The following is a 26,128-nucleotide window of genomic DNA, read 5'->3' as shown; positions in this document are numbered from 1 at the left end:
CTGAGGAATTCCTTCACTGATGTCCTGGAGCTGAGATGACTGATCTCCAATAACTACAACCATCTTCCTTTGTGCTAGGCATGACTTCAACCAGCGGAGAGTTTTCTCCCTGATCCCCATTGACTCCAGTTTTGCTAGGGCTCCTTGATGCCACATTCAGTCAAATGCTGCCTTGATGTCAAGTGCAGTCACTCTCACTTCACCTTCGGAGTTCAGCTCTCTTGTCCATGTTTGAACAAAGGCTGTAATGAGGTCAGGTGCTGAGTGACCCTGGTGGAACCCAAACTGAATGCCAGTGAGGTTATTGCTAAGCAAGTGCTGCTTGACAGCACTGTTGATGACCCCTTCCATTACTTTATTGATGATCGAGAATAGACTGATGGGGCGGTAATTGGCAGGGTTGGAATTGTTCTGCCATGTGTGTACAGGACATACCTAGGCAATTTTCTACATAGCTGGGTAGATGCCAGTGCTGTAGCTGTACTGGAACAGCTTGGCTAGGGGGCTGGCAAGTTCTGGAGCACAAGTTTCAGTACTATTGTGGAATATTGTCAGGGCCCATAGCCTTTGCAGTATCCAGTGCCTTCAGCTGTATCTTGATACCACGTGGAGTGAATCGAATTGGCTGAAGACTGGCATCTGTGATGCTGGGGACCTCCGGAGGAGGCCGAGATGGAACATTCACTCAGCACTTCTGACCAAAGATTGTTGCAAATGCTTCAGCCTTATCTTTTGCACTGATGTGCTGGGCTCCCCCATCATTGAGGATGGGGATATTTGTGGAGCCTCCTCCTCCAGTGAGTTGTTTAATTATCCACCACCATTTACGACTGGATGCGGCAGGACAGCAGAGCTTAGATCTGATCCATTGGTTGTGGAATCGCTTAGCTTTCTCACTTGCTGTTTATGCTGTTTGGCACGCAAGTAGTCCTGTGTTGTAGCTTCACCAGGTTGACACCTCATTTTTAGGTATGCCTGGTCCTGCTCCTGGCATGCCCTCCTGCACTCATCATTGAACCAGGGTTGATCCCCTGGCTTGGTGGTAATGGTAGAGTGGGGGATATGCTGGGCCATGAGGTTACAGATTGTGGTTGAGTGCATTTCTGCTGCTGCTGATGGCCCACAGCACCTCATGGATGCCCAGTCTTGAGTTGCTAAATCTGTTCGAAATCTATCCCATTTAGCACGGTGGTACAGCCACACCACATAATGGAGGGTATCCTCAATGTGAAGACGGGGCTTCATCTCCACAAGAACTGTGCGATCGTCACTCCTAGCGATCTGGTCATTGACAGCTGCATCTGTGCCAGGCAGGTTGCTGAGGATGAGGTCAAGGGTGTTTTTCCCTCTTGTTGGTTCCCCCACCACCTGCCGCAGACCCAGTCCAGCAGCTATGTCCTGTAGGGCTCAGCCAGCTCGTTCTGTGGCGATCATACCGAGCCATTCTCGGTGATGGACATTGAAGTCCCCCAGCCACAGTACATTCTGCGCCCTTGCCACCCTCAACATGGAGTACTGATTCATCAGCTGAGGCGGGGGTGGGTGCTATGTGGTAATCAGCAGGGTTTCCTTGCCCATGTTTGGCCTGATGCCATGAGACTTCATGGGGGCCACAGTCGATGCTGAGGACTCCCAGGGCAACACCCTGGTGACTGTATACCACTGGTGACTGTGGTGTCTGGGACATGATCTGTAAGGTATGATTCCGTGAGCATGACTATGTCAGGCTGTTGCTTGACTAGTCTGTGAAACAGCGCTCCCAATTTTAGCACTAGGCCCTGGATATTAGTAAGGAGGACTTTGCAGGATCAACAGGGCTGGGTTTGCTGTTGTCACGGTCGATGCTGGGTGGTCCATCTGGTTTCATTCCTTTTTATTGATTAATACAAATACTAGGCCATTTAAGAGTCAACCAACATTACTGCAGATCTGGAGTCACATGTAGGCCAGACCAGGTGAGGACAGCAGATTTCCTTCCCTAAAGGGGACCAGATGGGTTTTCACAACAATCGGCAATGGTTTCATGGTTATGATTAGACTTTTAATTCCAGATTTTTATTGAATTCAATTTCCACCATCTGCCGTGGCTAGATTCAAAGCATTGCCCTGGATTACCAGTCCAGTGACAAGATCACTACGCCACCGCAACCCCCGGATGCCAGTGAATGTGTGATGGGCTTGCAAGTGAGAGAGTTGAGTGATGAGATGGTTGACTTACCCTGGTGGCACGGATGAGATCATTCATCCATTTTCTGCACTGGATGGCCGACCTCTTGTGTGCAGCATTGGCACTGACCACCTCTGCAACCAACCACCTCCCAAGCTGGAGTGGTGAGACTGATGGGCCTCCTCCGGCCAGAGCGGGGGTAGAGGACATTGCGCCGGGCCTCCACAGCATCCAGAAGGCGTCCCAGGGATGTGTCACTGAATCGGGGGGCTGCACTCTTCTTGGCATTTGGGGCCATGTCTTCATTGGGGGAGTCCTGGGCTCCAAGCATTGAGAACTATGCACGCGGCTGCAGTTTAAATATGGCACCCAGTCTGAGGAGGTGGTGAGGTAATGGCGTGGCAGGCAAATTGGAGGCCACCCGCCAGCAATCCAGCGTGTTTCCTTTGACTGCATAATTTATGAGGCGGGAAGGGGACAATATGGCACGAAAACCCACAATTGCAGCCAATGGGTAAAACAAATTTTTTCTTACCAGCTACCGCACTTAGTGCAAATCTGGGACGGTTCCGCCCTAAATGTTCCTCCTTTTCCCCTTCAAGACCAAGGCCTGAATTTCATGCTTGTCGTGCGTGCCAATTCGGCGGTCCCAGAAGCGGACACGAAATGCACTTCCACTCGCGATCGGCCCCCAAACGCAATTTTATGCTGGCTGGCTAATTAACAGCCAGCCAGCATGAAACATGCGGTGAGAAAGCCTGAGAGAGGGGGCGGGCGCTGACGAAAGTGAGGGTGTGGATGGATGCTTCTAGCGAGCTCCCTGAAGGCAGACAGCTGCTACGGAGCTGCCTCAGGGTGCTGCATACCTGTCCAAATTAAATGAGAGGGAAAAAATGCAGCAAACTGTGTCTATGCAGCACATTCAAGCATCTGACAGCAGAACTCAAAAAACATCAGTCCCCAGATATCATTTTTTTATATTTCACCTCAGACATTTCATCCCACCCTTGGATGAGGTTTCATTAAAAACAGGCTGCCCGCTTGCTCATTTTGCCGGTGCGATGAGTGCGAAATCACATGGGCAATGTAAAATCATGGACAATAGGGTTTTTAATGGCCTTAATTAGCTCTTTAATTTTCAGTGGGCGTGGCTCCGACTCCCGCGCACCCCCGCCGACCTCAATATTGCTCTTGCATGTGCAATGATATTGGGACGCACGCCCGACGTCATTTTGTGCAATTCCACATGCGTTCCGATTGGGCGCGTGCCCACCCGATCAACGTAAGATTCTGGCCCAAGATTCATCAGTTTGCTACTTTAATTTACCCCTTTCTCAGACTCTAGGTCTCCTCAATCTTCCATTCTTCCTATAATTTATTGGTTTTTAAAACTCTAAGTTTGGTGTCATCTAATCACGACTTGCTGATCTATCTCGTTTCTCCCACTGTTTCCAACCTTCATAATTTCTTCACCTTATGCTTTGAAAAAAATAAAGCTACTTTTCCCTTAAGCATTTGTAATAGGAAACTGTTAGAAGTGAATTTTATTACATTTTCCTTTTATTACATTTTCAAAATTAAATAAACACAGTTTAAGTTTCTGAGTCATCTTTGTCTTTGTATTCCAATTACAGAAACTTCTGACTCATCTTGCAGAGGGAAAGTTATTGGAAAAGTTTCCATAGCAACAAAAGGAAAAGTTACACATGAAGATAGGAATTCAGACTACAACCTGCACATAAACTGACTTTTCCCTGGCTTATCATATTTCACTTCTCTAAATTATTACTGACATTTAATAACAATTTCAACTGTTCAGTGACACTCCTTCACTGGTCCCCACAGTCAATCAAGTCATCAGGTGCATGGTAGGCGAGTCAGAGATGAAAGAATAAATCCCTACTACCTAAAGTATCCAATAACATGCAAAATAATGAAAGCTATATAATACATACAAATCCCATTGTTACTCAAAGCAGGAAACAGAATACAAGAGACTATGATAACATTTAGACAAGGTAAACAGCCATACATATTGTTCAGGTTTCAGAGGTATGAATTAGATAAATTAAAAGGGTAGCGTCTTCATGAACTACTGGCAACTTGGTTTTTGTTTGAGGAGGAAGGGCAAGTCACAATGGCATTACACAAGTACTACAGTGCACTTTGATGATTTACATCATTATAGTGTGCTTCTAAATAGCAAAGTAAATTAACAAAATGTGTTTTGAAGGCGGCAGTGTCCAAGCATTATTCATACCTGCAATCTCTTGAATGCTGTTTGCTCGCATGTCCAATAAGACTGTACCGTTAATGATACAGCTCCGTAGCTCAAACAGGCTGTGTAACGACAGTGTGGCAACATATGGTTTACTCCAACGGTCTCCACCATCCTCAACGTCTTCCTCAAACTTCAACCACCTGCCAAACATTTGTTTCAATTCAAAAATAAGCTTACTATGTTGAGTTATCACAGAAACATCCTGAGCCACATGGCTAATCTGTTAGTTACCAGAAGTTACTGCTAAAGATACCACAGACTGAGGCTGAAAGAAGTTTGAACAGATTAGAGTCAACTAAATCCAAAGATATAATTATTGCCTTTTTGTAATGCCCATGTTCTTTTTCAACACATGTATTCTGGATTTTGTTTTGGGGTGGCTTTTCTTCAGTACTTGACCTTCTCATTGTTACCAGCAGGTTCGGATAACAGACATAGTCAGTGCACCCCATGTGCTCAATGCATGATCAGATTTACATTGAAGGATTAATAACTGAAGTGATCACAAATATATTCAGTGATGCAAATTCACAGTTCATTTTGAGGAAATACACAATGAAATGGACTAAATAATGCATTACAGTAATTTGTAAAAGCTTTTCTGGACAGCTGATATGAAAGAGGTGAGTGAAGTTTCTTTTTGGTAAGCCTGTTTCTGACTGTTTCTGGGATTGAAGCCCTGAAAACTTCAGTGTCATTTCCACCATATAGACATTTCACACACCTGGCAGTCTCCTTCCACTCAGCATCTTCACCCCCACGTACGCAGATTTCATCAAGCTCAGTGAAAAGCTCATGTGGAACATGCTCTTCATCATCCTCAGTTCCCAGAATGAACTGTACTCGCTGGGAAGGGGTGTCTAAAAAGCAGATGCACAGGAGGTAATTAATGGGCCTTGCTTTGTTATTTATATACATATACGCACACATGCAAACACACACATTATACCCACTTATACACTATATACACACATGCACAATCACCATGAAGATCTTATGGAGGGTATTCAGGTGAGGATGAAAACCTTCATGCATTCTACATAATCGACATTACATTGAAATGCACAATTAGTCTAACACCAAGCCTGTACAAAATTTAAGTTTTAGTTAAATTTTATTCTTTGTCTCCCGATATTCCTCTATTTCTCTCCACTGAGATTATTTAGCTGTACAGCTTCCATCAGCAGAGGTACCACAAACATCCAGGCTGTGGGTTCACCTTGGGCTGTCTGTAGTGCCTTCCTGAGTTTCCCAAGAGATATTATTGTAGGTGAGTGACAGAAACAGAAATTCCTCCTTCCCTACTGGGAGGAAACTGCTGCCCATGAGATGCTTCATTTAGTGTTCTATGGAGAATAGATGAAGCTAAACATGAGCCAGGGTATAGGGCAAGCCGAAAATGTAAACCCATAACCATTCAGCTGGAACAAATTTCTACCATCTATGGTATTAGGCTGTTATTACTTCTCCATCAGTTTCAAAATACAGGGGTTAACTTCAACCTAACCCATTCGGTGGGAAACTGACGCGATCAGATCAGCTGCTGGTTTTACACCCAGCTTGATTTGACTTTCCATTGAAGTCAACAGAAAACAATATCGTGTGTCGTGCAAAACAGATGGCCTGTCTGATTGTATCAGTTTCCCATCAGGAAATAGAATCAGAGATCACAGTTGAGAAATTTGTTGGTATAAAACAGGTGCACAAGTGTCCAATATGGCACATGCTCATTCAATGCCAGAAGTGATTCACCCACCATATTTTATCAGGCTCCATCATAGGCATTCAGGACATGAGCTGGAAGTATTTAAGACATTGATTAAAATATTTAAATAAAGTCCCTATATGCTTTTAGGGCCTCTTTGTGAAATTGGTTTGCTCAGTACCCGATTCACCATGTGAGAAACTCACTCAGTAACTCGTGGTACGAGCAGGCAACAGGACCTGCAGCGGCACTATTTAAAGGGCTCATTCACTACTGGTTCATACTTATAGGCATTTTTGGCCTATTTTCTCACTTCTATAATGGATTTATGACTTTTAAGAAGTTTTTGCTGTTGCTCTTGGATGAGCTCAAAAGACTTTCACTGCTATCAATGTTCTGGTAAGTCTGCTTTTGGGCTGGAAGACGATGTGGAACAGCCAAGAAGACAGGAGTTAGCAGGAGCAACTGTGAGAAGAGGAGGGAGGAGGTGGAGGAGGAGAGCACTGCAGAGGAGGCCAGAGGAGGTGGGTTTTCAGGGACCATTTCTCCTACATGAACTTCTTGGAGGGAGCAATGTGTTCAGGTACCTTAGTTTCACAAAATGAGGCTGTCAAGGAGCTATGTCACCTGCTGAAGCCACAATTTGGGCCTCAAACTGTGGCATGGACAGCACTGCCTGTGGTTGTCAAGATCACTGTCCCCCTTAAATTTTATACAACAGGCTCCTTCCAAGTTGCAGCAAGTGACAGTGACATTTCATAGTTTTCTGTTCACTGTTTTATCAGGAAGGTCACCAAGGCTCTCTACACCAAGAGGGATACCTACACCTCCTTCTCAATGGACAGAGCAAAGCAAGGAGAGAGCTTACATAGCAGGCTAACCCAGGGTGGCACTCATATTGACTTGTGTGCTTCACATCACCATTTTGGTATTTTTCTGAATAGAAAGGTACTCTACTTCTAGTTGGGTTGCAAGCACAGGCAACCCTTCATGCAGGTCTGTGGCCAGTTTCCCAGGAGCAGTCATGGCTCATTTATGTTATGCAGTCTTGTATGTCACCTTTATTCCAGCCAGGCGGTCATAGGTTGGCTACTGAGCTGCATGGGATATCCCCTTAAGACATGGTTCAAAACTCCTGTTACGAACTCAGGCACAAGTGGCCTACAGTGAGAGCCATGCTGCTGCTAGAAACGTTGAGCAAACAGTCTGTGTGTTCAAATAATGCTTCTGCTGCTGAACAGCTGCGAGAGCAGCTTTTGTGTATAATAGGCAACAGAAATAAATTAAGAATCACCTTCATGCAACCCCTTATCGTCCATCTTCTGTGGTTGTTTACTGATGCTAGTGCTCCTACAAAGCATGCCCTCAGTGGCTACAGCTAGGAAGGTGAAAGGCTCATAAACTTCCATTTAGGACACTTCAGATGGCTGTGGTAGGTAACCTCGAGCAGCTCTGGGCCATGAGGGCTCGGCTGAAGAATCTCTGCTTGAGCTGGGGCAGTCTACCCCAGCTGGCTGTGTTGCACTAGGGCATGTTTGGGTGTCTGGCAAGGGTACAGGCATGCTATTTTCATAGGAAAGGGCAGTAGGTTCCCCACTCAGGAACCCAAGTCGCTCTCCTGGGATTGCGTCATGGCACTCCTACGGCTCTGCTCAAGAACAAAGAGTTCCCCCAAACTCCCCTAAAAAGATGACAAGCCTGCCGCACAGTTTTACCTGTCATGCACACCACATGGCAACGGTTGTGCTAATACTAGCGGCAGCAGGATGAGGCCCTTAAGTGATCACTAAGTGGCCACTTATGGCCTCAATTGGCAGCAAGGTGGGAAGGTCAATCATGGGCCTTCCTGTCCAGAACCTAATTCTGGCAGAGGAGGGAAGGCGACAGGGTTCCGGTATGCCACTATCTCGCCTAAGTAAATGTCCTTCTCGCCTCCAAGCTCGCCATTAGCGAGAACACAAATTTCCAGCCTGCATTTTCAGAAAAGTTGGGCTTCTGTTCCTGAAGTTGCACAGGGGCAATCATACATTCAACACCTGAAATGAAAGAGAGGGGCAAGAGTTAATTTTTAGCATGAAGGGAGAGCAGAGAGAGAAGTGATTGCTGGTAGTAGCCGCCAGTTTGTCATGCAGTGTGTGTGGGGTAAGATTGAAGCATGATGTCCCCTTCAGCATTGCCACTCGCCATGGTCATGACTCTCCTCCTACCCGTGTAGGCCAGCACATTTTCTTTCATTAGGAGATGTGCTAACGGACTCGACCTCTTCCAGTCATAGCGTCCTGTCAACTTGTGTAAAAGAAAGCAGTATGTTAGTGGCATCCTTATGAGGTGTTTAGTGCATGTGCCTGTCATGATTGAATAGTTTATATGTAGTGTGACGTGAGGTATGGGAAGTTGAGGGTTGCAATAGTGGTGAGAGTAGGAAGTGTAGAGTGTGAATAGGAGAAGAAGATGATGGAGTGAAGGATGGTGCAGTGATTGTAAGAAGTGCAGGGGAAAAGCACGTTAAGCACAGAAGCTGAGAGTGGTGCAGGCGTGAGGAGACAGTAATTGAGGTTAGCAGTAAGAGTATTATCATGACAATTCTGCTGAGGTCATTGAACTTGTTTCAACATTGCAGCCATATTCTGGGAGTTAAGCTCCTGGCATTAATCTCTGCAGCAACCGCTTTCCATTGGTGACAGGAGTTACCTGGAGGGTTTCCTCCCACCAACCCCTCCACCCTGGGGTAAACAGGATCTCCCTCCTCCTGACCAGGGGCTAATGCTGCGTCAGAGAGCTAGAATGCCCCTCTTGACCTCTTGCAGCTATTTCTCTCTTCACAAGCATTCTCTATCTGCAGCCAGAGTGTACCTCCCTTTCAAGAGGTAATGGCTACTTTTAAGCAGCCTCAGTGAAGCTGATTTCCCATGACCATTCCCCCACCCCAATGAATAGCATGGGTAGCGCTGGCTGCCAGCTGGTTCATGATAATGAGCTGCAAGCACCAATTCAGCATGGTTCCTGCAGCCACATGAAGATGCGCATGGAGCGCACACATTTTCAGGTACAATCAAGCTTCTAGATCCTTAATTTTCTGGGTCAGGGCTGGAGAACAGAGCAAATCCTCTCTCCCCTCAATCATTCCCATCAGACATAGGAGCAAACAATTTGTTTCCTTCAGAGTGATTGAAGTGTTGAATGTTTGGACAGCCAGAGATAATCAGCACTAATTAACCAAGCTTCTTTCACAAAAGTTGGTTGTTTAACTGGTAGGAAATGGAACTGAAGGACCAGGAATAGATTTAGGCTGAGATGATTAAAGTACAAAACATTCAGTTGTATGCTATTCAGGGTTTGGAAGATGGTTTTGGAGGAAACATATTGTGTTCACTTTTTTTTGGAAGGGTGGGGAAGTTTCCACTGATCTAAATCCCCTTTCCCAGGAATTTTTGGATCAGGGTGGGCAATGGCTGTGACAGTGTGTAATTGTGCATGGTATTTGAGGGAATGGGCTTGTTGGGTCAAATGGCCTATTCTCATTTCCTGGTTTCTTACGCAAGGCTATTTTACTTCCCAACATTGAAACAGTGCCCTTACTGTTGCCTAAATTGACTCTATCCTGGCCTATTCCATATGTTCCAACTAACTCACAGCAGGAAGGTACTGTTCAGTTTTATGGATGGCTTCTATTCTGACTTTCCAGCCCAAAAACATCTACAGGCAAGACATATTTCAGTTTATTACAGAATAAGCAGTTCAAAATGTACTTTCATTTATAAAATATTCTCTGGTGCTTAGTCAACAAGGTGTGAATGTCTGGTTTAAATGATATTAGTTTTTTTTCTAAGCACTTATAGTCATTTAGTAAGAAGCAGAACGTCCTTGAAGACTATAACTGCATCTTTTTCATTATCCTCGAAAAATGCAATCTAGATCTTAAATTGCATTTTTCTCGAGTCAACCATTTCTATCAAGTATCAATTAGTGTGCAGCACTTAAAAGGAAATCCTCAAAGGGCCCTCTGATGTCTCTGTCCATTTTTAATATGACATGGCCTACTTACATCAATGTTTCATCTCGTGCCTAATCTGCTATTGACCAGTTTGATTGATGTTGATGCCTCAGATCAGATTTAAATTCAATTAATTAATAAATCTCAGTAATTGTGACTATGAAACTATCGGATTGTCGTAAAAACTCATCTGGAAATCTACCATCCTTACCCGGTCTGGCCTACATGTGACTCCAGACCCACAGCAATGTGGTTGACTCTTAACTGCCCTCTGAAATGGCCTCGCAAACCAATCGGCTCTCAAGGGCAATTAGGATGGGCAATAAATGCTGGCCCAGCAAGCAACGGCCACATACCATGAATTAATTTTTAAAAAACGACAATGGCATACCCTGCCCTGTCGATCCTGAAAAGCCCTCCTTACTAACATCTGAGGGCTTGTGTCAAAATTGGGAGAGTTGTTCCAAGTGTTAGTCAAGCAACAGTCTGACGTAGTCATAGTCACTGAATCATACCTTCTTGCCAATGTCCCAGACACCACCATCACCATTTCTGGGTGCGTCCTGTCCCACCGGCAGGGACTAACCCACCAACAGTAACAGTGGTGTACAGTTGGAAGGGAGTGGCCCTGGGAGTCCTCATCATCTTCTCAAGGGCAATTAGGGATGGGCAACAAATACTGGCTTTGCCAGTGATGCCCACATTCCATGAAAGAATAAGAAAAAAAGGGTGGGAGGGTAGAAAATTAGTGGTAGATTAGTAAAAGATAATGGACCAGATACCTTCAGGGAAACTAAATACGTGTGAGAGGTTTAAAGGTGTTTCCAGATATGGTCCTGTAGGATGCAAAGATATTTAACAATCAATTATCCAGTTCTGTTACCACAGAACTACATAAAAACTATGGGCAAAATTTTCCGCTGCAAAGGCTAAGGGAGGTGGCGGGCGGGAAAAGCGGCGCGTTTCCTGTCAGCCGTCGTGGCAGGTTTCCGCGTCAGATCATCCACTTTTAAGCTCATCAAATATGCATGAATGTGAAACACACCATATCTCGTGGAAGGACGGCCTGGGATTCGTCCACCCCATTGTTACTTCATCGGATCATCCGTTCAGGCACCATATTTAAACCACACCCACAACTCACTGCAGCCCAGGACTTGTCATGTCAGACATCAGAATGGCCCTTAAGAGAACCAAGCGCACTGCTCCAAAGTTTAGCAACACCACACTGGCGGTAATCTTCGACGCCGTGGAGGACCGGCAGGAGATACTTCACTCCCATGATGGGAGCCGGAGGTCCACCAACCTCACCAAGCCGGCATGGGAACAAGTCTCCAGGGTGGTCAGCACCAATGCACCCCAGAAGAGAGCCCCCATACAGTGCAGGAAGAAGATGAATGATCTCATCCATTCTGCCAGGGTAAGTCCACCTTCTCCTCACTCTCAACTCACACTTTCAGAAGCCGATCAGCCATTCGCAGGCTCACACTCCACAGGAATTTCACATACTACCACAAGGGACATCACCACTGATCCTCTCGCACACACTTTAACATCTTCATCTCTTCTCACATCCTGTACGAGTTGTGTCCTCAGCCCTTACAGAGCTCCACTGAGCACATGCAGAAGACAGGAATCCTTATCATCAGCTTTGCCATCCATCCTGCTCGCAATCTGTCTATCTATCTTTATGAAGGACAAGATCACCCACAACAATAGGGAGAGATCCCAAACCGGCGGGGAGATGTCTGAGCTCAGGTCCTTCACTCAATATGAAGAGCAGGTGGCAGAGCTGACTGGCGAGGACCGGAACCGTGTCTGTGCAGAGGGAGAGATTGGCATCTCCCAAGTCAGTGAGGACCCATTACCAGCTCTTCGGACACCAGCCAAAACTGTGAGTGCTTTGTTATGTTGGTGACTATGCAACGAATCACTCATTGGGTCTTCTCTCTTGAACAAGCACCAGCAGGAAGAGGAAGAGGCCTACTGACAGCCAGCCCATCAGCCCTAGCCCCCACAGCACCTTGAATGAGGATACTGAGGACCCACTAGATGTATAGCCGTTGCAGCAGTCACCTGCACCCCCCACCAGTGCAGACACACACCTCAGTGGGACCTAGTTCTAGAGCAGGTTCAGGGTCACTTTCTGGTGAGCAAAGCACAGATTCTGATCCACAGCAGGCGGAGGCAGGGCCATCCAAGGTCACCAGCACTCGGAGGACTGCTGGAGGCCAGACTCCTGCTGAGTCTGATGATGAGCCTCTGGGATCAGCCGTAACACAGATGTTAGAGCTGCAAAGACAGGCACGGGGACGTCAAGCAGGGTTGTCAGATGCCATCACCAAATTGCAATGGACGATGGAGAAGTCCATCCGCATTCAGACTGATGCCAGTGTGGCCATATGCCAGCACATCGAGGTCAACAGTGGTAGGATGGAGACCACCATGAAGGCCTTGATCCACAACTTTGCACCTGATCTGTGCCAAGACCTGCACTCCATTATTCTAGCCATAGGTGGGGTCTATCAGTTGTTAGGCAAGGGGGGGACAGGGCACCTCGACCTCATTCCAGGTGTCCCTTCTCCTCAAGGAGTCAAGCAGGGGCCCTTAGCCTGCCATAGGGAAGAGATCCATCAGCCGGACACCCTGGGGCCATCCACCCACGTGACTCAGTGACACCAGCCACTCCCAATCCCCTCTGCCTGTGATCCCACCAACTTCAGCTCCACAGGCCGAGGAGGGTGCACCTACCCCACAGTAAGAGACCCAAAAAAGGCCGGGGCCCTCCAGAGGCTGCCTGCCAAGGTCATCACAGACAAAAGGGCGTAGCAGTCAGCAGGCTGCCTCCACCTCTGCTGTGGATGTCAAGGATGCACCAAGACGTAGCAGTAGGGTAAGAAAAATTAAGAAATACTAAGAGCACAAAGATAGCACAGGGTCCACAATCTGTAAATGGCACAAGTGCAAATACAATTTGTTTCAGTTTACTTCTCATCTAGTATATGCCTCTTCTCTCTGATATGTTCCATGGTCAATCAAGTGTTGCAGATGCCCCCTTCCTCCCAGATGTCCCATCGTCTTCCTCAGGTCTACGGGGACTCAAACCATCTCATTACAGTGCCTGACTGTTCTCGATGCAGTACCGACAAGAGTGAAGCCTCTGGCTCTAAGAACTTGGTTGGGCAAGGCATCTCTGAGACCTGCTTCAGAGGTTCATATAATGATGCTTCATGTGTTTAGAAGCTGGTTTAGTCTCCTGATACCTCTGCATTGATGAGTGCTCAACGTGGATCTTAGAGGGTTGAATGTCGACGCACATTGCAGTCAATCTCAGTCAGGGCATCCTTCATTGCCCTCCATGTAATTCCCCTCAGCCTTAAGTGTGCTTTACTTATGAACCAAAAGTCGGGGCTTTTGTGCACTCCTGGCGGCCTGCAGCGTTATCATGTCCGCCTGTATGTCTAAAGATCACCCCAATCTTAGTCCCCACCTTCCCACCTCCATGATGCAGAGCTATGGACCTCGCTGACACATGTTGAGCCTTGCGATTCCTGCTAGATGGTTAGAACTATGTGAGATAGGGGGAGTGTGTAAAGGCCCCAGATGCTGGACTTTGACATGAGAGGATGCTGTGCTGAGCCAGAAGGTCTGGCTAGCATTTCGTTACATTAACCCTGTGCCAGCTCTCAGATGGTCATTCGACATTGTAATTTGCTAGTTACAATGGCATTTGCTGTGACTGGTTTCCTTGTGGACATGTCAGGCCAGTGGAATGAAAATATGGAGGCCTCACATGGGATCAGAGCAAAGTTCCAGAACATTTGGTGTGTGCTTTTTATAATCAAAGATTAGAGTATTTAATGCCGAGATAGAGTGTCAACATTTTTGGGGCCACAGATGCCAAGGCTACGCTGAATGGTAACTTGGGAGACTCCAAACAGGGCCATGGTCAGTATGGTCAGGAGCGCTTGACAGACAGCAGACCATGTTGCTGCAGCTGAAGCTTTCACAGTCCAATGAAAGGTTAACTGAAGTGCAGGCTCACTTTCATTACTGAGGGTTGCAGATGACTGCTTCCTGAAGAGAGATCTCATGCTGGGGACTCAGTATGATGATGAGTCCTGAAGTCTTGTGCTGCATGAACAATTGCCTGTGCAGAAATACCACAGTGCGGATTCAGATTAGATCTCAAGCATCAAGGCAAGAACCGCTGAGTGAGGATTGTCCTCCTTGAGGCACCTTGCTACACTACAGGCATACTGCCGCGAGTGTACTGAGGATTGCAGTGCTGCTCCTGCCTCTTGAAGGCTCCCATGGGCGATGGGGTGTTGGCGAGATGCTTGAAGATGCTGCACCATCGCACCACTGCTCACAAAACTCGCTGTTGCAGTAATCATTCCATAATAGAAAGGCCACATGCTCCAGAGGGTGCCTTACATTCCAAGAATGAGGACGTTGTGACACAGCAGTGTAACTACTCATTTAAAGATTGATATGCTTCTTTGAGATGATGAGGATCACAATGACGGTATTAAGTTGGACCCAGCATGGAGGGCACTGGTGAAAGAGGCCTGCAAGAGCCATTCGTCATCATCCTTTCGGAACCTGGTGGCTATAAGCATCTCATGCGCACGCCTGCCTGGTCTGGCCCGCGCTATGGCCTCTTCCTCTGGAGCCTCAGCTTCCTCACCTCATTGAGCTCAGCCCTCTCATCGTCCTCATCATTGGCGGAAACATGCAGCTCCTCCATCTCTCGTTCAGCCAAGTCATCCTTCTTTGGAGCACCAGGTTAGAGCGCAGCAAGTCACGATGATACGGGAGACCACCTAGGGAGAATAGTGGAGTGTGCTGCCTGACCTGTCCAGACATTGAAAATGCATCTTCAAAATGCCAATGGTCTGCTCAATCAATGAGTGTGTTACAGAATGGGCAGCATTATACCTTTCCTCTGAGGCATCGACCACATCTTTTGCAGGTAGCCTTTATCATCAAGGAGCCAACCCTGAATGCGCCGAGGGCCCCCGAAGTTCTGTGGTGCCTGCGAGTGACTCAAGATGTACGAGTTGTGGGAGCTTCCAGGTTATCTCGCAAATACCTGCATCATCTGCTTCTGGTGGTTGCAGACCAGCTGTACATTGAGAGAGTTTCCTGTTGATGAAACATTATGGCTGCTGCATAAAGCCACATGAGTGCAGTTGATAGCATCCTGCACCTGTGGGAATCCAGAGATCACTGCGAAGTCCATTGCTGTGGCAGCCTGGCTGGCTTAATCTAGAGAGAACTGGACGTAATTGTGCACTTTGCTAAACAGGGCATCTGTAACCCCTCAAATGCATTTGTGAGCTGATGCTTGAGAAATCCCACAGAGGTCCCCAGTGGAGCCCTGGAATGAGCCACTCACAAAGTAGTTCAGAGTAGTGGTCACCTTTAGAGCCACTGTCCCTGTCCCTGTGGTGTTAACTCCTCCTGGAGAATGTAGCAGATGTGATCCACCACATCCCTAAACATGTGGAGTCATCTAAGGCATTGTCTCTCGCTCATCTGGGGGTACGAGAAATGTCTTCTGTACACCCTTGGTCTTGCCAGATGCCTCCACTCAAAGGCTCTGTCAGCCTCAGCTTCTGGGTCTTGGGGGACCCGCTGGCCCTTGTGCAACAGGGTGAGGCTCTTGCCCAAGCGTGGCCTGGTAGCGACGGGCCCTTCTCCTCCTCCTTTGTTACCTGATTGGCAGGATGAAGGCAACAATGACTGCTCCAACCATGAGACACTTGTGCTCGTGTCTGCAGAAACATTGAACAGAAACACGAATAAATATAAGCCTGCAGTGGTCTCCTTCCAGTCGCTAAGTAGGAAGACATAGTGGAGCCCATAGGTCACTTTTGTCCCAGCCATTATATCCCCACTGAGTCCCTGGGAGTGCTATTACAGCCTTCTGGAGCACCGGTTGGGGACCCACCCTCACCGCTGCCCACACCAACTTCCCCCACCCCACCCCACCCCACCCCCGCCAAACGACATAGGCATGACAGGGCTTTGACACAGGGGCCTGGATCTGACTGAGTTCTGCCAGGCAAGAGAAGCCACACTTAGGGCACTGTCAGGCTGTATCCTTAGGATTACACAACAGCCCCAACTTGCACTCATGTTATGAGAGTATTGTGGGGGAAGGGGTCTTCAAAATCTTAAACTGTCAGCTGTAAGGTTTAGAGGTCTTAGGGCCATTAGGCATATGCATTTTGGCCCGTGAAACCTTTTGACCCTCCCACAAGAGGGACAAAGGGTGTTTGGAAGCCAATCCTACAATAGCCCCAATCAGGTTTATACTCTCGTAAGAATGCACACCATGGCCAGGATTTTACGGCTCCTCCTGCACGGCGGGACATCACTGTCCCGCCAACCTGAATGGAGATTTAAATGGTTCACTGCATCCGCCGGGGGGGAAACATGCTGCGGAAGGCACAGTAAAATCCTAGCCAATGAGTTAAGGCGTCACATTCCCTAAATTGGCATTTGATTGTTCCTGACATGTCTCAGCTGTGCCTTCTTCTCCACTTGGTTAACTGGAAATTAGTTAGGTACCCCTTCAATCAATCCAAGGAGGTGTCAACTGTGGCTCAGTTCATAGCACCCTCGCCTTTGAATCAGAGGGTTGTGGGTTCATGTCCCACTCCCGGAAACCAAGAACTGTGATTGTACTCGAAAGAGTTGCAATCTGTGACTGTTGATAACTCGAAAGAGTTTCAATCAATCCAAGGAGGTGCCAGCTGTGGCTCAGTTCATAGCACCCTCGCCTTTGAATCAGAGGGTTGTGGGTTCATGTCCCACTCCCGGAAACCAAGAACTGTGATTGTACTCGAAAGAGTTTCAATCAATCCAAGTGCAGTAGTCGACTCTTCCCACAAGCCCTGAGAGCCCTCCCCCAGCAATGTTCTTCGTAGCTTGTTTTTCAACTGCATCATTAGGTCAGCTTGAAAAATGGTGTTGCTAAGGTACTAGCACCAGACCAGCTTCGAGCCTCCCGGCCCCCGACACACATGACCATCGAAATCCCTCCCATTGTGCTGAAGGAGTATCATATTTAGGCTTCCCTCCCTTCAATCATTCTCCTTCCGCCCCCTCAAATCCTTGATCCCAGCATTATAGTGGTTGATATCCCTGTCCCCTCCCCCGAATCATTTGATGTTGATGTCCCGGTGCCCCATATAGGCCTGATCCCTCCCCATCTTGAGGCCCATTATACTATGACTTACAGAGACGCCCCTCCATGAGACCATCAAGTGCTTCGCCCGTGCACCCCCCTCCACTCCCCACATTACCTGTTTCCCATTTACAGGCTGCAGATGCCTCCTCTGACTGTGACTGTGCCATCTATGGCCCAGTATCAAGCCACCAACGCCTAGGACCGACGTGAGAGGGACTGACCACGCCCTGCACACGACTGACACAGGACTGACAGGCCCTCTCCCTCCCTGGGCTGGGACCAGGACAGGTATGCCAAGCACAGCCCTCTAAATTGTGGCGCAGATCCACAGGGCTGACAATGCTTTGTGGCCCCGATTACTTGTTGCGCAACTGCTCACTAATGTCTCAGCTTTCTGGCCCCGACTAATTCCTCCCCCTGACCCCAAGTCATGTGTCTCTCTGCTCTCTTCCCCAGCCATCCCCCCACTACCCTGCCCCCAGTCAAGCCTTTGCTCTCCAGCCTCTTCTCTTGCCTGTCTTGTCTCACCTCCCAATTCAAGCCTTTGTCCTCTGGCTCCTTCCCATGCCTCTGTCTGGTTTTAACCCCCACCCCCGTTCAAGCCTTTGCCCTCCAGCAACTTCAACCACATCCCCCCACCCCTGGCCTTTCCCACTGGTCTTACATTGGTTCTGACCCCCACCTTGAGTTCCCGCTGGTCTTGCCTGTACAGCCTTGGTATGGACTTGGAGCAGCTGCAAGCAAAGTGCAATGAAAGGTAGATGAACACACCTCGAGGTCACGAGTGAAGTGGTGCTTGCTGGGTGCACGTCACTTATATCCAATAATAAATCACGCTGGTCTACTTAGCTGCCGGCATAGCCATTTGATCTGGAGTGGGGGCAGGATTCTGGTGAGCTGCCTTTTTAATAAGCATTCATGATATTCAAATCAATGCAAATACAGTTCCTGACATGGTGCGGTGGGCTGCCCAACCTGCCACCAAAGTCAGGAGTGGAAAATTGTGAACTATTTTTACACCAGCAGGAAACTGACTTTTTGTCATTCTCCACATTTTCCCGTCTCGCCCGCCACTGATGAGACCGGAAAATCCCGCCTTATAACACAGAAACAGGCTGCTTGGTCTAACACCATGTGTCCGTGTTTAGTCCAGTGCTCTTAACAAATTCACTTTCGTTCACTGCACCGTGTCCATTAGTTGGGGGCCCTGTCCATTCATAGCAGAGGAGGTCAGTTGTGTCAAACAGGAATACTCAAAAATTCCTGGGTACATGCTATGGAAAACAATAGCCTGCAGGCTTAGCCAAAGCTTAACGTGCATTTAATGTTTCTACTTAATGCCAAGACATTGCCAAATAACAGCTCAAAATGGTTTAACTGTACTAATGTAGAAACAGAAGAAAAAAAATGTTGGATTCTTCTGTAACTTCTAAAACTACAACAAATCTTCAAAAATACTTCCTCCCCATGTGCAATGCACATTCTTCTCCCAGTTTGTGGTTCAAATTTTAGGAAAAATAGCACTTTAGATATATTTTTGTATTTGTGTACAATATTGATTCACTGCTTTGAAATTTTGATGTAGGAAAGTGGGCATTCCACTCAAGTTTTTACAGTGAAAGGAAAAGCTGGATGTATCTCACCGTAAGTGAGACTGTCCTTTCCTTCTTCCTGGACGACACCTTTTACTCTATCTCGCTTCTTGTGCTTTGATCCATGGGTCCTGTGGTGTCGGTGGCTTTGTCTACCCAAAGGCATACGCACACCAACATACAAGGTCCTGTGTCCTATAAGAAAAGGGGAAAAATATAAACATTATACATAAAGCACTCTCAATTCCAAGTACAATGATCACAGTGCAAATTAGGCTACAGTGGAACTGTATTGATTGACAGTGATGTGTGGCCCACACATCCTTGCTATACTGCAGACTGCAATTCTCTTCCCAAATCTCTTCATCTCGCTATATCTCTCCCCACTTTAAAACCTTTCTTTTTGACAGTGCTTTTGACTACCTCCCCTAACATTGCTCCTGCTCCTGCTCAGGTTTGACCCCATTTTCATCCATTAATAAGTACCAACAAATGGACATCAACTAACGAGGGTGACTGTTATCCACATTTTAGTTTCCACTATCCATAGGATGTTTTAGGGCAATCGCCATTTTGAAAACCAACATGGAAACCTCCTGCAGTCCTTCCAGAATCATGGGCTCAGCAACAAAGTGGACCCAATCAACACAGCTGATAGGGAAGCAATGCCCATTGAACACTTGAAAGGAGAAAACTAAATGCTGCATGAATTATGCTGGAATAACCAAAGATGAAGTTCAAAGCAATTTTGATGTTTCAGTAGTCTCGGTGTTCAATGTGCATCCAACCAATTCAGAGCGGCAAACAAAGCCAATAAGATGTTGAACGATATAGCCAAAACAAGAGAATACATGTAAGAGGAGGTAATGGTTAATGATTAAACTTTCGACTAGAGGTTGCATCCAGTTCTGGTTGTCAACAAATAGGGAAAACATTCAAACATTAGAGACAGCCCACAGAAGAATTCTGTTGAATTCTCTATCCAAGGGGGCTGTAGAAGCTCAATTATTGAGTGTGTTCAAAACAGAAATCGATAGATTTCTGGATACTAATAACATCAAGGGATATAGGGATAGTTTGGGAAAATGGTGTTGAGGTAGATGGTCAGCCATGATCTAATTGAATGGCGGAGCAGCTTGATGGGCTGAATGGCCTACTCCTGTTCCTATGTTCCCAAGAGCCACGAGGCTTACTCCAGTGTTAGGCATCTGAGTTGTAAGGAAACACTGGAGAAACTTGGGCTTTACACACTATAAAGGAGGTGACTGAGAGGTCATCTTAGTGGTGTCTAAGATTGTTAAGTATAATGAAAATGCTAACCCGAAATTAATATTTTAAATTAAGCCATGGGAGTAGAACCAGAGGACAAAGGTTCAAACTTGTAAAAGATAACTTTAGGATTGATATCAGGAAGTTCTTCACTCAAAGTGTGATCAAAATGTCGAACAAACTTCCAGATAGTATTGGAGGCAAAAACCTTGGAATCATTTAAGAAACAATTGATTGTTCCAATGGGGGAAGGGAGATTTAAGATCTCTATGGGTTGAAAAGAACATAAGAAATAGGAACAGGAGTAGGCCATTTGGCCCCTCAAGCCTGCCCCGCCATTCAATAAGATCATGGCTGATCTGCCCCAGGCCTCAACCCCTCTTTCATGCCAGCTCCTCATAGCCCTCAACTCCCCAATGTTTCAAAAACCCATCTAACTCCTCTTTAAATACTTTCAGTGATCTAACCTCTCTGGGATACAGAATTCCAGACATTCACTACCCTCTGAGAGAAGAAATTCCTTCGCATCTCAGTTTTAAATGAGTGTCCCTTATTCTGTAACTACGTCCCCTAGTTCGATATTCCCCCACTAGTGGAAACATGTTCTCAACATCTACCCTGTCAAGCCCACCCATCATTTTCCTAAACTCTAATGAATAAAGGCCTAACCTGTTTCGCTGTTCTTGGTAAGTCAATGCCTTCACCCCAGGAATCCGCTTAGTGAATCTCTTTTGAGCTGCCTCCAGTGCCAGGATATCCTTTCTTAAATACGGGGACCAAAACTGTACACAGTACTCCAGGTCCGGCCTCACCAACAGTTATACAGTTGTAACAAGACTTCCCCATTTTTAAACTTCAACACCCTAGCAATACAGGCCAAAATTCAATTTGCCTTCTTAATTACTTGCTGCACCTGCATGCTAACTTTTGTGTTTCATGCACAAGAACACCCGGATCCCTCTGTGCTGCACTTTTTTTGGAGTCTCTCTCCATTTAAATAATAGTCTGCCTTTGATTCTTCATGACCTCACACTTTCCTAGATTAAACTTCATCTGCCAAGTTTTTGCGCACTCACTCAACCTATCTATATCCCCTTGCAGATTCCTTAAGACCTCATCATAACATGCCTTCCCACCTATATTTGCATCATCAGCAAATTTGGATACATTACACTCTGCCCCTCCTCCCAGTCATTAATATAGATAATAAATAATTGGGGCCCTAGGACTGATCCTTGTGGCACTCCACTAGTTATGTCTTGTCAACCTGAAAAAGACCCATTAATCCTGACTCCCTGTCTTGTGTGTGTTGACCAATCCTCAATCCATGCTAATACATTACCCCCCAATACCATGAGCCCCCAACCTTGCGCAATAACCTTTAATGTGGCACCTTATCGAATGCCTTCTGGAAATCCAAATACACTACATCTAACAGTTCCCCTTTATCAACTCTGCTTGTTATATCCTCAAAGAACGCTAGCAAATTTGTCAAACATGATTTTCCTTTCACAAAACCATGTTGACTCTGTTTGATTGTATTAAGCTTTTCTAAATGTCCTGCTATTTCTTCCTTAATAATGGACTCTAGCATTTTCCCAACGACAGGTGTTAGGCTAACTGGCCTATAGTTTCCTGCTTTTTGTCTCCCTCCCTTCTTGAATAGGGGCATCACATTAGTGGTTTTCCAATCTGCTGGGACCTTCCCGGAATCCAGTGAGTTCTGTCATATTTCAACCAATGCGTGCACTCTCTCTTCAGCCACTTCCTTTAAAACCCTTGGATGCAGGCCATCAGGTCCCGGCAACTTGTCTGCCTTTAGTCCCATTAGTTTGTCAAATACTTTGTCCCTTGTGATAAAGACTGTTACAAGATCTTTCCTCTCATTAGCTCTTTGCTTATCTGATATCTTTGGGATGTTTATAGTGTCCTCCATCATGAAGACCAATGCAAAATATTGGTTTAAATTATCTGTCATTTCCCTGTTCCCCGTTATCAATTCTCCAGTTGCATCCTCCGAGGGCCCCATACTCACTTTAGCGACTCTCTTTTTAGATACCCGTAGAAGCTCTTGCTGTTTGTTTTTATATTTCTTGCCAATTTACTTTCATAATCAATTTTTTCCCTCTTTATTAGCTTTTTAGTCACCCGCTGCTGGTTCCAAAAAAATTCCCAATCCTCTGGCCTACCACTACTTTTTGCTACTTTGTATGGCTTAGTTTTTGATTGGATACTCTCCTTGACCGCCTTTGTTAACCACAGGTGGTTCATCCTTCTCATCGAGTCCTTTTTTTTGATCGGGATAAATTTTTGCTGAGCGTTATGAAATATCTGCTTAAACGTCTGCCACTGCTCATCCACTGACCTTCCCCCGCTTAATCTATTTTCCCAGCCCACTTTAGACAACTCTTTCTTCATACCACTGTAATTGCCCTTATTTAAGTTGAGGACACTGGTTTGAGACCCAAGTTGCTCACCCTCAAACTGAATTTGAAATTCTACCATGTTGTGATCGCTACCCCCTACAGGATCCTTAACTATGATATCTCTTATTAATCCCACCTCAGTACACATTACTAGATCTAAAATAGTTTGTTCCCAGGTAGGTTTTGCAACATATTGCTCTAAGAAACAATCCCTGATGCACTCTACAAATTCATCTTCCATGTTACTCCTGCCAATCTGATTTGTCCAGTCAATATGCAGATTAAAATCACCCATGACAATTGTAGCACTCTTCTGACATGCCTCCATTATTTCCCGATTTATACTTTGTCCTACAGTGAGGCAACTCTTCAGGGGCTGATAGACGACTCCCACCCGCGGCTTCTTCCCCTTGCTATTCCTCATTGCCACCCAAACTGATTCTACATCATGATCTATTGTACCTATATCACTACCCACCACTGTACTGATACCTTCCTTTATTAACAAAGCTACCCCGCCTCCTTTTCCTTTTTGCCTAGTTTTCCAGAACGTCGAATACCCTTGAATATTGACTTCCCAATCTTGGTCACCCTGCAACCACATCTCTGTAATAGCTATCAAGTCCTATTTATTTGTTTCTATTTGTGCCATCAACTCATCTATCTTGTTACAAATGCTACGTGCATTCAGAGCCTTAAGCTTTGACTTTTTACCATTATTGCTCATTCCGATTCTGATTTCTGCTGCACTCTTCTGCTTATATTTTCTGCCCCTTCCTGTTACACTTTGATTATCGTTCACCTCTCGACTACCCTGCACCTCTGCTCTCTCGTTTCTTTTTGATTTTTTAAACTTACCTTTAATTGAACCCTCCCTCCAACTAATTAGTTTAAAGTCCTATCTAAAACCCTAATTATATGATTCACCAGGACACTGGTCCCAGCATGGTTCAAATGAAACACGTCCCAACGGAAGAGCTCTCTCCTTCCCCAGTACTGGTGCCAGTGCCCCATGAATCAGAACCCATTTCTCCCACACCAATCTTTGAGCCACACATTTATCTCTTTAATCTCATTTACCCTACGCCAATTTGCACGTGGCTCAAGTAGTAATCCAGAGATTATTACCTTTAGGTTCTGCTTTTCAATTTAGCCCTGAGCTGCTCGTAATCCCTCAGCAGAACCTCTTTCCTAGTCCTATATGTCATTGGTACCTACATGGACCACGACAACTGGATCCTTCCCCTCCCGCTCCAAGTTCCTCTCCAGCCCAGAAGAGATGTCCTTAACCTTGACACTAGGTAGGCAACATAGCCTTCGGGACTCTGTCTTTGCTGCAGAGAACAGTATCTATACCCCTAACTATGCTATCCCCTATTACTACTAAGTTTCTCTTTTCTCCCCCAATTTGAATGGCACTCTGTACCATGGTGCTGTGGTCAGTTCGCTCATCCTCCCTGCAGTCTGTGCCCTCGTCCAAACCAGGAGCAAGAATCTCATACCTATTGGATAAGGGCTCTGGCTGAAGCTCCTCCAAAGCTAAATTTTGGATCCCCATACCTGCCTCACTCACAGTCACACCCTTGTCCCTGATCACACTCCAAATTTGATATAATTAATCTAAGGGGTGTGACTATCTCCTGAAACACAGTGTCCAGGTAACTCTCCTGTTCCCTGATGCGTCGCAGTGTCTGCAGCTCGGACCTCAGCTCATCAACTCTGAGCTGAAGCTCCTCAAGCAGACAACACTTGCTGCAGATGTGGTCACCGTGGATCACACCGGCGTCCATCAGCTCCCACGTACTTTCATTACCTGTCTAGCTATCTCTATTGCATTTAATTAATTAATTTGGATGTTAGAAAGTTTAAAAGTGAATTTTTTTAACTGTACTCTTCAGCTGTAATAACATCTCCTGATTTAAACCACTTGGCCAATCAAAAGAGACACTGAAGAGATTTGTTTTTGGAAAAATATACTTTAGTCATAAAATATCTGAAAGAACATTACAAAACATTTCTAAATGGCCATCACAAATAGTGCAATCATATTCAACTTTTCCACATGGTTCACGAGGTGCTTCAGTACAATCAATGAATATTACAGCTATTACAATATGGTCATTACAGACAGTCAGACAGTGCAATGATATTGGAGCTATCGACATACATCATGTTGCACTTTGACGTGCTTCAATACAATTATAATACATTTAGTATTCACTACATACATTTATTGTGAGTCGTACAGCCTGAGGGGTCTACACAATTCCCAGCCCGTCGGTGCCCTATGGCAGAAAGGTCTGAGACAGCGACCGTTCCCCATTGCGCCTTTGCAACAGCTGCCCCAAGCTTTAGTGCGTCCCTCAGCACATAGTCCTGGATCTTGGAATGTGCCAGTCTGCAACACTCGGTCAGGGACAACTCTTTGCACTGGAAGACCAACAAATTTCAGGCAGACCAAAGAGCGTCTTTCACCGAGTTGATGATCCTCCAGCTGCAGTTGATGTTTGTCTCGGTGTGTCCCCCCTGGGAACAGACTGTAGAGCACAGAGTCCTGTGTCACAGAACTGCTCGGGATGAACCTCAACAGAAACCACTGCATCTCTCTCCAGACCTTCTTTGCAAAGGCACGTTCCACAAGGTGGTGAACAATGGTCTCTTCCCCACCACAGCCACTTCAAGGGCAAAGTGCAGAGGGGGTGAGACTCCTGGCGTGTTGGAAGGATCTGACGGGGAGGGCCTTTCTCACCACCAGCCAAGCTACGTCTTGGTGCTTGTTGGAAAGTTCTGGCGATGAGGCATTCTGCCAAATGACTTTGACAGTCTGCTCGGGGAACCATCCCACAGGATCCACCCTCTCCTTTTCCAGCAGGGCCTCTAAGACGTTACGTGCCGACCACTGCCTGATGGACTTGTGGTCAAAGCTGTTTCTCTGCATAAAGTTTTCCAGGTGGTACGGCACGGTCCAACTACTTGGAGCGTTCCACGGCAGCGTGCCCAGACCCATCCTTCGCAACACCGGGGACAGGTACAATCTCAGCACGTAGTGACAATTGGTGTTTGCGTACCGAGGATCTACGCACAGCTTGATGCAGCCACACACAAAGGTGGCCATCAGTATGAGGGCGATGTTGGGCACGTTTTTTCCCCCTTTATCTAGAGGCTTGTACATCGCATCCCTGCGGACACAATCCATTTTCGACCTCCAGATAAAGCGAAAGATGGCTCGGGTGATCGTCCTCGCACAGGAAGAGATTTTTTTTTTTTTTTTTTTGTAAAAATATACTTTATTCATAAAATATCTTCAATCACATTCCAAACCATTTCAAAAACAACATTACAAGGGTACAATCCAGGTTACACTTTTACAAGATGTATCACCAGGTGCATCAGTACAAACAATATTACAATCATTTACAGCCTTTCATTTTGATCTGTACAGCCCGAGGGGCTCTAAACAGTTCCCAGTCTCTCGGTGCGCTGTGGTAGAGAG

General features: G+C 46.3%; 1 protein-coding gene across 1 annotated transcript in view; it reads right to left on the bottom strand.

Annotated features, from left to right (window-relative positions):
• LOC144672698 (electroneutral sodium bicarbonate exchanger 1-like) overlaps window positions 1-26,128 on the bottom strand; it is a 340,464-nt gene that overhangs the window by 139,381 nt on the left and 174,955 nt on the right. The window contains exons 3-5 of the mRNA XM_078534615.1: window positions 18,992-19,135; window positions 5,173-5,308; window positions 4,428-4,588 (exon numbers count right to left, since the gene is read on the bottom strand). Coding sequence (XP_078390741.1) covers window positions 4,428-4,588; window positions 5,173-5,308; window positions 18,992-19,135 — 441 coding nt within the window. The remainder of the gene's footprint in view (window positions 1-4,427; window positions 4,589-5,172; window positions 5,309-18,991; window positions 19,136-26,128) is intronic.

Source organism: Cetorhinus maximus, chromosome X (assembly GCF_964194155.1).
Source record: "Cetorhinus maximus chromosome X, sCetMax3.hap1.1, whole genome shotgun sequence".
Taxonomy (NCBI): domain Eukaryota; kingdom Metazoa; phylum Chordata; class Chondrichthyes; order Lamniformes; family Cetorhinidae; genus Cetorhinus; species Cetorhinus maximus.
Note: the sequence above shows the minus strand (reverse complement) of the source record. Positions and strands in the feature narration are given on the sequence as shown.